General features: G+C 36.2%; 1 protein-coding gene and 1 pseudogene across 1 annotated transcript; one reads left to right on the top strand and one right to left on the bottom strand.

Moving 5' to 3' along the window:
- Positions 1-2,582: 2,582 nt before the first annotated feature.
- LOC119980731 lies at positions 2,583-3,902 on the bottom strand (annotated as a pseudogene).
- Positions 3,903-13,095: 9,193 nt separating this feature from the next.
- On the top strand, positions 13,096-13,500 carry LOC119980730 (uncharacterized mitochondrial protein AtMg00820-like). Its single transcript, XM_038823525.1, has one exon. It carries the CDS (start codon positions 13,096-13,098, stop codon positions 13,498-13,500), a length of 405 nt encoding a protein of 134 aa, XP_038679453.1.
- Positions 13,501-16,248: the final 2,748 nt, after the last annotated feature.

The following is a 16,248-nucleotide window of genomic DNA, read 5'->3' as shown; positions in this document are numbered from 1 at the left end:
TCTCATATCAAGTGACACTTGCATTCATTATGTTTTCCTTTTGAATGAGCCCTTGGTTCCTTTGAATTTGCAACTGCTCCGCTATTATCACAGTAAAGTGTAATAGGCGACAGAGCTGTAGGCACCACATTCAAGTCTATAAGAAAGTTCCAGAGCCATACTATTTCTTTAGCTGCCTCAGAGGCTGCTACATATTCAGCTTCCATAGTGGAGTCAGCAATACAAGATTGCTTGACACTTCTCCAACTAATGGCTCCACCTCCCAATGTGAAAACATACCCTGAAGTTGATTTTCTGGAATCTCTGTCTGACTAAAAATCTGAATCTGTATACCCAGTTGGTATAAGTTTATCAAACTTATAAACCAGCACATAATCTCTCGTTCTCCTCAAGTACCTTTAGTATGTGCTGTACAGCAACCCAATGTTTCATACCTGGATTAGACTGATATATGCTAACTAGACTGGACCAACCATATAACATATGTTCGGTCTAGTACACATCATGGCATACATGAGGCTTCCCACTGCCAAAGCATATGGTACTTGACTCATTTTCTTTATCTCATCAGTATCCTTAGGACACTGATCTCGCAATAAAATGGCTCCATATCTGTAAGAAATAAATCCTTTCTTGGAATCTTTCATTCCGAATCTTGCCAAGATGGTGTCAATACAGACTCCTTGAGATAGGCTCAACATTCTCTGTTTCCGATCTCTTAGTAGTTTGATCCCAAGAATGTGGCCGGCTTCTCTCAAATCTTTCATTTCGAATTGACTACTCAACCAGACTTTAACGGTAGATAATATAGCTATATCATTTCCGATGAGTAATATATCATCTACATAAAGCACTAAGAATACCACCACACTTCCATTGCTCCTTCAATAGACACAAGGTTCATTAGGACATTGCTCAAATACATAGGATTTTATGGCCTGGTCGAATCTTATATTACAAGACCCTGATGTCGGCTTGAGTCCATAAATGGATCTTTTAAGCTTGCACAATAGGTGCTCTTGGTTTCTCGCTACAAATCCATCTGGTTGCACCATATAGATGCACCATATAGACGTCCATTTAGGAAAGCTGTCTTGACATCCATTTGTCATATTTCGTAATCATAATATGCTGCAATGGATAAAAGTATGATTTAAGCATGGCTACCGGCGAAAAAGTTTCCTCATAATCGATCCCTTATTTCTGAGTATACCGTTTCGCAACAAGCATTGCTTTGAAGGTTTCAACCTTCCCATCCACCCCCTTCTTTCTCTTGTAGATCCACTTGCAACCAATGGGTTTTACACCTTTCGGTGGTTCTACAAGTTCCCAGACCTGATTTGTGTACATGGACTCCATCTCAGATTGCATAGCTTTCTTCCAAGATATTGCATCTTTATCTTGGATAGCTTCTTTGTAGTTACTGTGATCAATATCTTGTTTAGTTGGGATCATTTCATACACTTCACCCAATAGAGCATACCGACTAGGTAATCTGGTTACCCCCCACTACGACGAGGTCATTTTTGTTCGTTTGGAGTATCTTAATGAGATGATTCTGTTCGATTTCTATTAGGATCTTCACGCTGATCTAGTTTATTCCCCAGTATGTCCTGATCATCCCTCTAAACATAATCAGTTTGGGATTCCACAATCCTCCCACTGTTATGTGGTACTGGATTGTTATCCTCAACTGGTGTTTCTTGAGTTGTTTGGTTTCCTTGTGTTTCCCCTCTTAATTCTTCAAGAACAATCTTACTTTTGGGTCTGTGATTCATCATATAGTCTTCTTCTAAGAATCAAGCATTGGCGCTGACAATGACCTTCTGATCCTTAGAACTATAAAACAAACTACCTTTGACACCTCGAGGGTATCCAACGAAAAAATATATTTCTGTTCTTGATTCCAACTTTCTAGTGTTCCCTACCAGCACATGGGCCGGACTACCCCATATCCGTATATGGGCCAAGCTGGGCTTTCGCCCTGTCCATAATTCAGTAGGAGTAGTTGGTACTAACTTAGAAGGAACTAAGTTCAGAATGTAGGCAGCTGTTTCTAGTGCATAGCCCCAGAATAATTAGGCAACTCATAAAAACTCATCACCGATCTTACCATTTCCATAAGAGTCCTATTCCTCCTTTCTGCCACACCATTTTGTTGTGGTATGCCTATTATAGTCAGTTGGGATGAAATCCCCTCTGCATTTAAGTATTCCATAAACTCTCCCGAATGGTATTCGCCACCACGATCAGATCGTAGTGATTTGATACTCTTTCCTAAACGCTTCTCTGTAACTGGCTTATAGCTTTTGAACATCTCAAAAGTTTCAGATTTACGCTGCATTAGAAAAATGTATCCATACCTTGAGTAGTCGTCTATGAAAGTGACGAAGTACTCATAACCTCCTCTTGCTTGGATAGTCAATGGACCACACACATCAGAATGTACCAACTCCAAACATTCTTTGACTCTATACCCCTTGGTCGAAAATGGCCTCTTAGTCATCTTACCTTCTAAACATGAATCACAGACTGGAAGTTCCTCAACTTCTAATGAACTTAAAGGTCCATATCGTACCAATCTAGTAATCCTGTTTAGATTTATAAGACCTAAGCGTAGATGCCAAAGATAAGTTTGATTTGGTTTCGAAGGTTCCTTTCTCTTAGATGGCAAAATTGTTGAGTTATTCAATTCATTACATTTAGCCGAATTTGGACTTATAATGTAAAGATTATCTACCAAAGTACCAGAACAGATAAAACATTTGTTGTACCTGATAACAATAGAGTTATCAAACTAAAAACAATATCCATTCAAAGCTAAAGATGGAACTGAAAGTAAATTTCGTCTCATACCTGGTACGTAAAGACAATCGTTCAAAATTAAAGTCCTATCACTACTAAAACTCAAATGAAAAATGCCTACTGCTTCTACTCTTAGTCTTGTCTCATCTTCTAAAAGCACATACCTCTCTTCTTTATTTGGTCGCCTGGTTTCTTGGAACCCCTGCAACGAATTGCAAACATGATTAGTGGTTCTAGTGTCTAGACACCAAGATCCAGTAGACACAACCACTAATTGTGTTTCGAAAACAAATAAAAGAAAGTTACATTGAGTATTCTTGCTTAGCCATGTCTAACATTGCTTATTCCAATGTCCCTTCCGACCATAGTGAAAACACTTGCCTTTCGACTTTTTCACTCCACCTTGAATACCCTTGGAGTCGACTGATTTATTCTTCTTTTGAGTCTTTTTCTTCTTCTTACCTTTCGGTTTAGTAGAAGATCATTTCTCATTCAGATTGACCTTAGCTTGTTTAGGTTGAAGTTTCTCTGCTCCTTTAAGCTCATTGAGAAGTTTCGGCAAGGTATAAAGCCTTTTGTTGATGTTATAGTTCAGCCGAAAATTCTCATAGCTATCAGGAAGAGATTGAAGTACGATATCAATCTAGCTTTCACTATCAATATTAGCACCAAGTACTTCGAGCTCATTCACAAGACTCATCATCTTAAGATTGTGCTCACTTACATTGGCTCCTTCATTCATTTGGGTGCTTAGGAGTGTTTTCATGGCAGCCTGCCTTGATCACCAAACATCTCCTTTAGGCTATAAATGATGTCATAGGCACTTGTCATATTTTGGTGTTGTGTTTGTAACACGTCTGACATTGATGCTAACATGTAGCATCTAGCCATTTCATCAGCCTTTTTCCACTTCTTATGAGCACTGATTTGCTCATCAGTGGCACCTCCTTAGGCAATTCAGGGCATACTTCAGTTAACACAAATTTGTACTCTTCAGAGGTGAGCACAATATCCAAATTTCTTTTCCAGTTGACATAGCTTGTTCCATCCAACTTATGGTTTTTCAATATAACAGAGAATGGATTGAATGAAGACATTTTTGAAAAAACTGAAAAAATGACATATTCATAAATTAATTTATGGCATACATGATTCGAATTATCTAAAATTACACCCAAAATCAATCATATAATTCGTTAACAATCAAAACACTTTAGCATGAAATTTCCTATCTCAATGGGAGAATAAATTCCATGCAATATAGTTCACATTAAATTTCATTGTCTAGACAACACGCCTTGTCAAATGTAAATTTAATTAGTTAACTTGCTTTGGTCCTATAAAAAATAGTATTGATTTCGATGAGAAATATTTCCATAATTTATAGTTAAGTGTATAACCATCATTGATCATAATCTCACCATCTTCATAAAATTTATTCTGATGGGGAAACAATTTTATAATAAATGACTACCCATTATGACTATCAAGAAAACTAATAATCTGAGTAATAAAAAATTTCCGATAGGGAGGAAGGTCTAAGCCAACACATATTTTCAATTACATCTCTATTAAATTTTCTTACCAATAATCCAAACTTAAAAAATATTTCCATAATTCCAAAACTCTTGGAATAGAGATATCTTTAAAAATGCATTGACCGAAATTTATGAAATTTACGCATTTTGGTATCACCGCCCAAAACCGAGATTCGTTACAGATTTTCTCCATGAAGTGAAACCGTTATCGCAGCACCATAGGCTTTCAATTTAATGATTAACAAATCTAGCAACCAAGTCGTTCCCAGGAAAGAGGGGGCTTTCCAAAAAACGGCGCATAATTAAGTAACCTCAATCCTCGACAGAACTTTCTAAACATTGCATTGTTAATCATAAATTAGAATACTTAAATGCATGGATCGGAATTGCACACTTTGGTTCCGAAAAGAATCTTAAGTTAAAAATGGATTTTCTCAAACTAATACCATAGTCACATTTAATATCTCAACTTTCTGAATTTTATCATTACATATTTTTCTTTGAACCAATGATCGAGACTGTAGGGTGATGTGTAACCCTTCTCCCATTTAATATTTTATTTTCGAGTGATTAGTATTTTAGTTTCCATGTTTAGATAACATCCATAAATAAATAGGAATCCTAGTCTAACATGGCATTTAATTACAATCATACATGCAATTAAAATAGGAAATCAAATCAATCAAGAGTCCTAGCTATCCTGGTCTTCAATCGAGCTGTTGGCTGCAGCCGAAGTTGCTGCTAGCACTTGCTACCTACGCTGGTAGCAGTTGTATGTGTTGGCAGCAAGGCTGTCGGTGTCCTTCGTCTCTTCGTTTCTTCATCGGTTTTTACGAAGAAAAAAAATCCTAGTCTCCTTCAAACCGGAGTTCACAATCTAAAAATTCGATTTACAAAAATTCCTACTCCTTTATTCGGAGTGAACAATTCTAAAATCAGAATTTTAAAAAACTAGACCATGATAGCCAGAATTTCAGCCTGCAAAAACAAGTTAGCAATAACACCGAAAAACATAGATTATGCTAACAAATTAAATTTGACAAATTTTTGATTTTGTTTAGCATTAATTACGTATCTATGACCGCCTCCGAAACCAATTGTTGAAAACATGTAACTCGCGGAAGCGTATAAGGACCTCATAGACATAAACGATAGCTAGTCAAGTTTCAAAAATTTCTTATCAAATACTAACCACCATAGCATAAACCGTATATCAATTAATTACAAGTAGATTATTTACCTTGAGATCTCTCTGATTTGATCTCTAATAATCAGGAACGAAGGATGGAGTCAATGAGTTTGATACTAAGCTCAAACCTGTGGATCTTCCACCTTATGCACCAATTCTCAAACTTGGATTGAGAGGGTGGTCTCTTTTCTCCAAGAACCTAAAGAACACAAACCAAAACTAGTGGAAACGATTAGAGAGTAAAGAGGCCAACTGGTGTCTCAAAACTTATGAAACAAAACACACATTATGTGTGTATTTATAGGGTTCGGCCACACCTAGGGTTTTCTCCCTAGGTGGGCCGACGCCTCTCCCTCTCCCTCTCCTAATTCCTGTCGATTTTGGTTTTCTTGTATCTTCTAGTTTTGAGCTTCTGGGCTACAATGGGGACCAACTAGGAAAAATAAAACATGGGTTTCCTATGAATTTAATTATCGGCCCAAACCCATGGACATAATTATAATATATTTCACTAAAATATTATAAGTACACGGCCCGTTTTATCTCAAATTAAATCTGAGCCTTTCATTATATTTGTTCATAAAATTCCTCACGTTAAGTTATAGATATTCGTCAATTAAATATGCCACTGACATATAATATTTAATTGACATCTTTAAATATATCGTTTAGCCTACCACTTAACTTATTTGAATGTGTAGGATTAATTAAAAACCACCTATAGGGTTTTGACACAATCTCAAATCCTATAAGCATTGTCAAGAGGGTATCATCAATCCATAATTGGACGTGAATTTTATTAACAGATTATTTTCCATCGTACATTTAATGCGGTGACCCAACTCACTTGGTGTTTGTTGGCCTGTACAAAATGACCTCACCCTTTAGTAAATCAAAGTCTCGTGCATTAAATGCACATGTACTAATAATCTTTAATAAATTAAGAATATGAACAATTCTATAACGTCCGCGTGAGTCTATAATTTTCCATATGATCAGGCTGGGAAAATTGACTTATATGTAGTCCTGATCAATGCACTCTTAGTGTACTGGTATAGTAAGTTCAAGCTTTGCCGCTCTCCGTAACCAAGATAAGTATACTGAAATACTATACCCACAGCCAAGCCGACAGTTTGTCCAATTTCGTCTTAGCTGTGATCGCTTACCTATATTCGATAGGAACTTATGAATTGATCTTCCGTGTGCAAGCTTAGACTCTACACACCAATTCATATACCATATAGAATAAAAGACATTGATGCCAATATGTCTTTTCTCATACTAAATATATTTTATTCGAATAAATAAATCAAGTTTGAATATTACATAAAATAATGACCTTTAGCATACTATTCCTATCAGTAAATACATCTGAGAGTATTGACCGGCACAAAAATATGTGTGTGCGTACTTTTCCCTAGTGTAGGGTAATCGGTAAGTAATAAACTATGAGAGTTTGGAGTCGATTCCACAGGAAACAAATGCAATTTTGATGGATAAATGCAAATAACTAACTAAAGAGCTAAATGCAAAGAATAACAAATAAAGTGCGAAAGGTCGAGAGCTTGGCAAGCATGTGAACAATTATCCAAACTAAGAATTAATTTGAGAAAACGATTAACTGAAAGCTCTAACCAATAATCCTTCTCGGTGGATATTCAATTTTAATGTTCAAAGTAATATTACAAACACACACAACCATGCACAATGCATTGTACGATACTATTACCTTTGCATATGCAAAGAAAATTGGACACAAATACTTTGATTCCTACATGGAGGTCATCGGACCTCTTGGTCTACGATGAACGTAAAGTGATAGGCACCTATTCTTATGGATTAATGTTTCCGTTTCGGGTTCGGCTTTGCTAACACCTTATTTCACACTCAAAAACTAATAAATGATAACTATCCCATGCATATTCCGTAATTAACCCAAAACCTCATCATCAATACACATAATCAAAGGAGATATCGAAGCTACAACTCTTAAAACATACCTCGAACAATCGAACATCGCACCCATCGTTCGGGTTAGAAACTAGAGAAGACAACCAACCACTCATGATTATTGCAATAAACATCCAATCAATTATCATCTAAATTAGAGTTTATACAAAATCAAAGAGAGGTGTTGGGATTAAAAATCCTACACTGTTATGATACTTGTATGATGAGTTGAACTGTCCAGCGGAAGTAGCCTCGAGGTAAGCTTCTGGTAAGCTCCAGAGGTTACCGCTTGTACTCTGTCTCTGTATTGATTAGGAACATGTTTTTATTAAGATAAAATTGATCTGGATAGTATCTAATACAGGAGATGTGATAGGAACAAAGTATTGAATTTGATATGGACTCTTTGTCGATTAGTTGTTGGATAAGAACTACTATCTATTAATTGGATTTATGTGTGTTGGTTTTTATCTTAATCATGTGCAGCAATTATCTTCAAGATAAACACTTGATCAATGTCTACAATTATCAGAAGGAGTTCAAGATGTTTATATAAAGTACATCAACATGGAGTCTCAAAAGAAAAAAAAGACCGAAGCTTTGAGAGAGAAATCTAGAGAGGATTACTTTGTGCTTCGAGTCTGTTTTGTTTGTTTTGTTTTTCCACTCTATTACATGTTTTGATGAGTGATTCATATCTGTATTCAATATGAGAGAGTGTGAGTTTCATGTTTGAGTGTTGCTCTATTGATTTCTCTGACTGATCCATAGGAGGAAGAAGAAGAGCAAGACTGCACTATTTCGAAGTAACCTTCGCAGGCTACCTCAAAAGTTACCTGGATATTACTTCAGTACAAAGTGTCTGAGAGGTGCCAAGAGCAATTTTAAATCATCATTGGTGTGTTGATTTGGGGTCAAAGCATACGCTGAGTCAAGTTGTATGATCAAGTCATAGGTAACAATAGATCGTAAGCATTTCTTCACATAGTGGATTGCTTTGACAAGCTGGTCGCTTATAGACCCGAGGTTTTCTCCCAATCAGGGTTTCCTCGTTAAATTTGTGGTGTTCTTATTTGTTTATTTTCCGCATTGATTTTCCTATTACGTTGACTAACGATCTTGCCAAAGGAATAATGTATTTTCAATTGGTATCAAAGCGGGTGTCAACGATGAAATCAAGATCAAAAAATCAGGTACCGCAGTTTGATGGATCAAACTACTCATACTGAAAAGCCCGCATGAGAGCTTACTTGAAGTCCATTGATGAACGAGTTTGGATGTCAGTCGTGACAAGGTATAGTGAACCCAAATCCATTGATGACAAGGGTAACAAAACTCTTAAACTTTCTGAGAATTGGACTAAAGGTGACCTTGAAAATATAGGTTGAACAGTAACGCAATAGATGCTTTATTTTCTGGTTTGAATATTTCTGAGTTTCACAGGATCTCACACTATGAGAAGGCAAAAGAAGCTTGGGATCTGTTGGAGGTGACCGCCATATTCAATAGTTTAAGGATGGAGGAGAATGAGGTGTTTGATGACTTCTATGCGAAGTTGAGTGATATTGTCAATATATCTTTTACTCCAGGAGAACCTATTGAATCAAGCAAAGTGGTAAGGAAGATTCTCAGATCTCTACCTGAAAGATTCACAATGAAGTTGGCAGCAATTGAATAAAGCAAAGACATCGATAAAATAAAGGTAGAAGAATTAGTTGGCTCACAACAAACTTTTGAGGCAAGTTTTTTAAAACCTAAAAAATCAAAATATGTTGCTTATATCTCTACTAATGATTCTAATGATGCTGCTGATGAATTATTGCTGTTAACAAAAAGTTTTAAGAAATTCATGAAGAACAGGAACTCCAAGGATTTTAAGAAGAAGGAATCTTCATCATCCAAAGCTGAAAAGAAAAGTAAAGATCCAAAGTCCACTTAATGCTTTGAGTGTAAAGGATTTGAACATTTTGCTCAAGAGTGTGCAAATCGAAAAAAGAAGCTGAAGGCCTATCAGACCACTTGGAGCGATGATAAAGAAGAAGAATCTGACTCTGAATCAGAAGATGAAAGGGATACTCCAGTAGCCTTTCCAATAACCTTAAGTGACCAAAGTTCCTCTAATAAACCAAATAGGACACTTATATTAATTATACGGATAGGATACCTAATCAGCATAGGAAACCTAAATTGATTTAGGTGACCTAGATGGAAATTAGGAAACCTACTTAGTATGGAAATTGGATAAGGAAACCTAATTGGTTTAGGAGTTCTTAAATATTTTCTTTTTCCAGAATTTTTACTCTTCATTTAAAAAAATTAAATGGGAGAGGGGTTTTACATTACCCTACGGTCTCCATCTTGGATCCAATTGAAAATATGTATTTTATTAAAAGTTTGGAATGGCATGATGTTATCTGCGACTACAGTTCCATCTTTTTGATAAGTCTGGACTAGCACCTGTTCTACTTTGTTTGGGATGTCCGGCGGAGCACTTATTTGCGACATATCTGGGCTCCCTCTTAAAGTGTAAAAACTCCGAGTGTTACAACGGCACTAAAAGTGGATAACTTCCAGTCAATGCATTTGGAAATATCTTTATTTCAGAAACTTTAATAAATTACAAATATATTTTCTGTTTTAGATTTTTTCAGTAAGAAATTAAATAAGGATATAATTAATTTGCGTATTGGTCCATCCCAATCACTCCTTAGGACAAATTAATTGTGGATCCTAGAGTATTTAATTTTTTAGAAAAATAATAATGAGTAATTAATTAATTGTAAATAATTCGCGTATTGGTCCATCCCAATCACTCCTTTGCACGAATTTATTACAAGGTTAATGAGATTACTATCTGGTGATGGTAGACACTTAAATATGAATCTTGGTATTCTCCATAGGAGTCAAGCTATTATTTATATGACCAAAGGATATCGACTGTTTAATTTTATTAGGTACAAACCGTTACCTATAAAATAAAACTAAAAATTTTGGAAACTATCTAAACAAAATTGTACGTGAGAGGTAATTTAAATTTGCGTATTGGTACATTCTAATCATTCCTTAGGACAAATTTAATTATAGATATCTCAAGAATACTAAGGTGTTTAGATTGTCAATGATTTTATTTATTAAAATTACTTAAAGGGTGCAGTTTTATTGTTTAAATTAAATCGAATTAATTATGCCTTAGATTAATTGTAATCTTTTATCATTTTCAGTTTTGAAATGGGGTCATTCAATCCAATAAGTATGATACTTAAAGATCGTAAGCTAGAGGGTCCGAACTATATTGATTGGAAAAGAAACTTGAATATTATGTCGACTGCTGAAGAATACAAGTATGTGCTAACAGAACCATGTCCTGACTATCCGGTTGAAGGAGCTTCCAAATAGGAGTAGAAGCCCTACCGAAAGTGGGTCAAGGCTGATGAGATGGCTTATTATTACATAGTGGCCTCTACGTCTAGTGTGTTACAAGAATAACATCAGTCAATGACCAGTGCTGCTGACATGATGTATAGTCTTAAAGAGATGTTTGGTAGCCAAGGCCGAGCCACTAGGCAGAATATTATGAAACAACTCTGGGGCACCCAAATGAAGGAGGGAACTTCGGTAAGGGAGCACGTTATGAAGATGATGAGTCTTCTGAATGAGCTCGAAGTACTAGGTTTCAATATCGATAGGGAATCCCAGGTCGATATCATTCTCTAGTCACTGTCGAAGTCTTTTGAGAATTTTCGGATGAATTATAACATGATCAAGCTTCAATATAGTTTACCGAAATTTCTCAATGAATTCCAAGTAGTAGAAGGGTTGTTTAAAAGGAAGACACCATAGGTGAATGTCAATGAGAAGGATTCTTCTATACCAAAAGGTCAGAAGAAGAAGAAAACTCAGAAGAAGAAAAAGAAGGGTTCGGCTGGCATAGGTATTCAATCAGGTTGAGTGAAAAAGCCGAAAGGCAAGTATTTTCACTGCGGTCAAAAGGGACATTGGAAGAAAGATTGTCCAAAATTCCTAAGTAAGAACAAGAAAGGTATTCTTCTTTCACTAGTTACTGAATCATGCTTAGCGGTTGTATCTACTGAAACCTGGTGTGTAGATACTGGATCCACTAATCATGTTTGTAACACTTTGCAAGGGTTCTAGGAGACTCGGAAGCCAGTGAAGGAGAAGAACACGTAATCTTGGGTGATGGCACAAAACTTTCAATAGTATCTATAGGAGTAGTTATTCTTTATTTTAATTGGAATAAGAGTTTAACTTTATTGGATTGTTCTTATGTACCACTTATGAGGAGAAACTTGCTTTCTGTTCAATCAAGGATATTTCTTTGGATTTGGTAAAATGCTTGTTATTAAACGTAATAATCATTTTATTTGTGATGGTACATTAGAAGGCAATCTATATATTGTTAGACCTAGCTATTCCAAAATTAAAGAATCTAATAGCTTAGTTGCATCATCTAAAAAGAGAAAAGAACCATCCATGTCAAATCAAACATACTTATGCCACCTACTTCTTGGGCATATTAACTTAAATAGGATTTCACGACTAGTTTGAGATGGGCCTTTAGGTTCATTGGAGATTGAACAACTCCCTATTTGTGAATCTTGTTTGGAAGGTAAGATAACCAAGAGTGCTTTTTCGGCCAAAGGGTATAGGGCCAAAGCATGTTTGGATTTGGTACACTCAGACTTATGTGGTCCTATGTCAGTTCGAGTGAGAGGGGGTTTTGAATATTTTGTCACTTTCATTGATGATTATTCAAGATATGGATACATTTACTTGATGCACCACAAGTCCAAAACTTCTGAAAAATTCAAAGAGTTTAGAGCGGAAGTGAAGAATCAACAAGGAAAGTGTTTCAAAACATTATGATCTGATCATGGTGGTGAATACCTTTCGAAACAATTTTAGGTTTATATGGTTGTAGAATGAATTACATCCCAATTAACTACACCAGGAATACTGCAACAAAACGGTGTGGCTGAGAGGAGAAATAGGACTCTTATGGAGATGGTGAGATCAATGTTAAGCTATTCTGATCTATCGAATTCATTTTGGGGATAGCTCTAAAGGCTGCTACGTATCTTCTAAACTTGGTACCTACAAAGTCAGTATCAACTACACCATATGAAAGGTGGAATAGGTACAAGCCACATCTTTCTCGCCTTTGGATTTGGGGTAGTCCAGCACATGTGTTGGATGGGAACGGTAGTAAGCTAGAACCAAGGACAGAAGTGTGCTTATTTGAGGGGTATCCGAAAGGAACAAAAGGTGGTTTATTTTATAGTCCTAAGACTCATAAAGTAATTGTGAGCACCAATGCTAGATTCTTAGAAAGGGACTGTATGATGAATCATAAACCCAAGTGTAGGATAGTTCTTGAGGAATTGAGAGGTGAGACACAAGAAAAACAAGTACTACAAGACACTTTAGATGTCGTGGCCGATCCTACACCATTACAAAATGGTAGTGAGCTTGGTTGAACCAAGTGTTCAAACTGATCCTAACGGGGAAGAACAAACTAACCATGACAATTCAAGAAATAAGACATAGGTAGTGCCACGTCGTAGTGGGAGGATTGTTAGACCACTAGATAGGTATATGTTCTTGAATGAGGTTGGCACCCTAATTCCAGATGAACAAGATACTGACCCAGTTACTTATGACCAAGCACTCCAAGACATTGATGTTGAATCTTGGAAAAATGCTATGAATTATGAGATAGAGTCTATATACTCCAATCAGATTTGGGATCTTGTAGAACCACCAGATGGGGTAAAACCTATTGGCTATAAATGGATCTATAAGAGAAAGAGGGGAGTAGACAGGAAAGTAGAAACTTTCAAAGCAAGGATTGTTGCAAAAGGGTATACTCAGAAAGAAGGGATCGATTATGAGGAAACTTTTTTGTCAGTAGCCATGCTCAAGTCTATCTGGATCCTTCTTTCTGTTCCGCTTATTTCGATTATGAAATTTGACAAATGGATGTCAAGACAGCATTCCTAAATGGAAGTCTTGATGAATGCATCTACATAATGCAACCTGAAGGTTATATAGCAAAGGACCAAGAGCATTCATTATGCAAGCTTAATAGATCCATTTATGGACTTAAGCAAGCATCTAGATCTTGGAATATCATATTCGATCAAGCCATCAAATCCTATGAATTTGTGCAATGTCCTGATGAATCGTGTGTCTACACGAGATGCAATGGAAAAGTGGTGGTCTTTTTTGTACTTTATGTTGTTGATATACTGCTAATTGGGAACGATGTAACAGTATTGTCGTCGGTTAAAGTATGGTTAGGAAGTCAATTTGCGAGAAGCTGGTCACATTCTTGGGATCAAGCTTATGCGTGATCAGAAAGAAAGAATGATAGGCTTGTCACAAACACATTACATTGACACCATTCTTGCTAGGTTTAGCATGCAGGATTCCAAGAAAGGAAATTAAAAAGGTATTCCTTATAGATTTGGAATCACACTTTCTCAAAAACAATGTCCTGACACACAGGAAGAGATTGACAAGATGAGAAACGTTCCTAGGCCAGATATATGTCATATAGTTGGTTTAGATAGCAGATATCAATCAAATCCTGGCATTGAACATTTTATTACGGTAAAACATGTACTCAAGTATCTACGGAGAACGAGAGACTACATGTTAGTATATAAAGTTGATGACCTACTATCCTTAGGGTATGCGAATTCAGATTTCCAAGCAGACAGAGACTCTAGAAAATCTACCTCAGGATATATATTTACTCTAGGAGGTGAAGCCGTAAGTAAGAGGAGTGTTAAGCAGAAATTCATATCGGACTCTACCATGGAAGCAGAATATGTAGCAGCCGTTGAGGCAGCTAAGGAAGCTCTATGGCTTCAGAACTTCCTAACTGATTTGGCAGTAGTTCTTTCAATTCCAACACTAGTAACACTTTATAGTGATAATAGTGGTACATTTGCAAATTCAAATGAACCATGGGTTCATTAAACGAGTAAACATATTGAGCATAAGTATCACCTTATTCGAGATATTGTAAAAAGAGGTGACATTGAGGTGACCAAGACCACATCCGGAGATAACCTTACGGATCCGTTCACAAAGTACTTGACTGCGAAATCTTTCGATAAATATGTGGACGACATGGGACTCAGATGTGTGGCATCCTGGCTTTGAGTATAAGTGGGAGATTGTTGAGAGTGTATACTAAAAGCCCGAATTTTATGTATACATTAACTATTTGATTTTATGAATAAAATGTTTACTTGTATTTTCAATTGAGAATGATGAATGGCATATGTGTCTATTATTTAATATAGTATATGAATTGGTATGTAGAGCTATATGCGTGTATACCGAAGATAAATTCATAGGTTCTTATTAAATATGACAGAGAGCGAGAATTGCTTTACCTTATCGTACTAGTACACTTTGTGTGTGTTGACCGGACCAAATACAAATCAATTGTTCTAGCTGACTGTATGAACAATGGGACATTTGTATATTTGTTATTGAATTGTTTACGCTCTTAATTTTTTGGTGAATATCATTACGAGTGCATATGGTGTATGGGACTTTGATTTTACCAAAGGATAAGGTCTAGATTAAAGGCCAATAATTCCAAGAAAGTTGGGTCACCGCATTATATGTATGATGGAAGGTAGTTAGTCAAGAGAATTCACATCCCTATCGGGATTGCAAATACCCTATTGAGGTGGCTTATAGGGTTTAGATTTGTGCCTAAGTCTTGCAAGCGGATTTTAATTAATTTGGCATAAGCGAGTTAAGCAGATTTGCTCATGGATTATAGATATCGATTAAATATATGATGTTAGTGACATGTATTTAATTGATGGGTATTCGGTACTTAACGTGAGGGGGCAAATTAAACAATTATAACTTGAGGGACTCAAATTGTAATTTGAGATAATATGGGCAGTTATTCAATATTAGTTTTTTGGTGGAAAATACTAATATTCATATTTAAAAGTAAGACCTTGTATGATGGGTTTGGACATTTAAATATGGTGCAGCCCATATAGTATTTCCCTTGTAGGTCCCTTGCTTTGCCCAAATAAGAATTGAGTTGGACCAAATAGGTTATGAACTAAATAAGAGAGGGTTGGGCTTGTTGTATTGCACAAGCTTATAACCGGCCCACTCTAGGAAACCTTAGAGTGAGGGTCGACCAAGGGTATTATAAATACCAAACTTGACCGGCCATACTACAACGCATACAAGTGTGTGAAAAGTTCCTCCCAAGGTATTCTCTAGTTTTAGTTCATTAGTTTGATGCTAACGATCTTTGTTGTAGAGACCACTCTCCACATCAAGGATTGATTCTAGGGAATAAGGAGGAAGATTTGCAAGTCATAGAAGTCCAAATCTCATCTACAACACAACGGATTTGGAATCAAGTTCTCAAGGGTTACAATCAATAGATTGTTGAACTCTCCTTGTGGATCTTCATCCGAAAAATCCAAAACGTATTTTTCTAAATCACATAACTAGGATTCTGCAAACTTGGGTTGATTGAATGTAGTTCTAAAAGGATCATGAACATGTATGGAGTTTTAGAAAGCTTTCGTTGCATAAACAAAAATTTTTGAAACCTAAAACTCTATTTTACAAACGATTTTTCTTACAGGATCTACAATGATAAACATACGTGCATCTTAAAAGCTAAAAGATCTTTGGACAACTGCTATATTATCCCAACTGAAACTGGTTTTTCATGCAATTCTTCTATTATCT

This window comes from Tripterygium wilfordii, chromosome 16, assembly GCF_013401445.1.
Source record: "Tripterygium wilfordii isolate XIE 37 chromosome 16, ASM1340144v1, whole genome shotgun sequence".
Lineage (NCBI taxonomy): Eukaryota > Viridiplantae > Streptophyta > Magnoliopsida > Celastrales > Celastraceae > Tripterygium > Tripterygium wilfordii.
The sequence above is the reverse complement of the archived record's forward strand: the minus strand, read 5'-3'. Positions and strand labels throughout refer to the sequence as shown.

Bases quoted from the DNA above. Each gene is read 5' to 3' on its own strand.
- LOC119980730 (XM_038823525.1), top strand. From the start codon at position 13,096: ATGTTCTTGAATGAGGTTGGCACCCTAATTCCAGATGAACAAGATACT.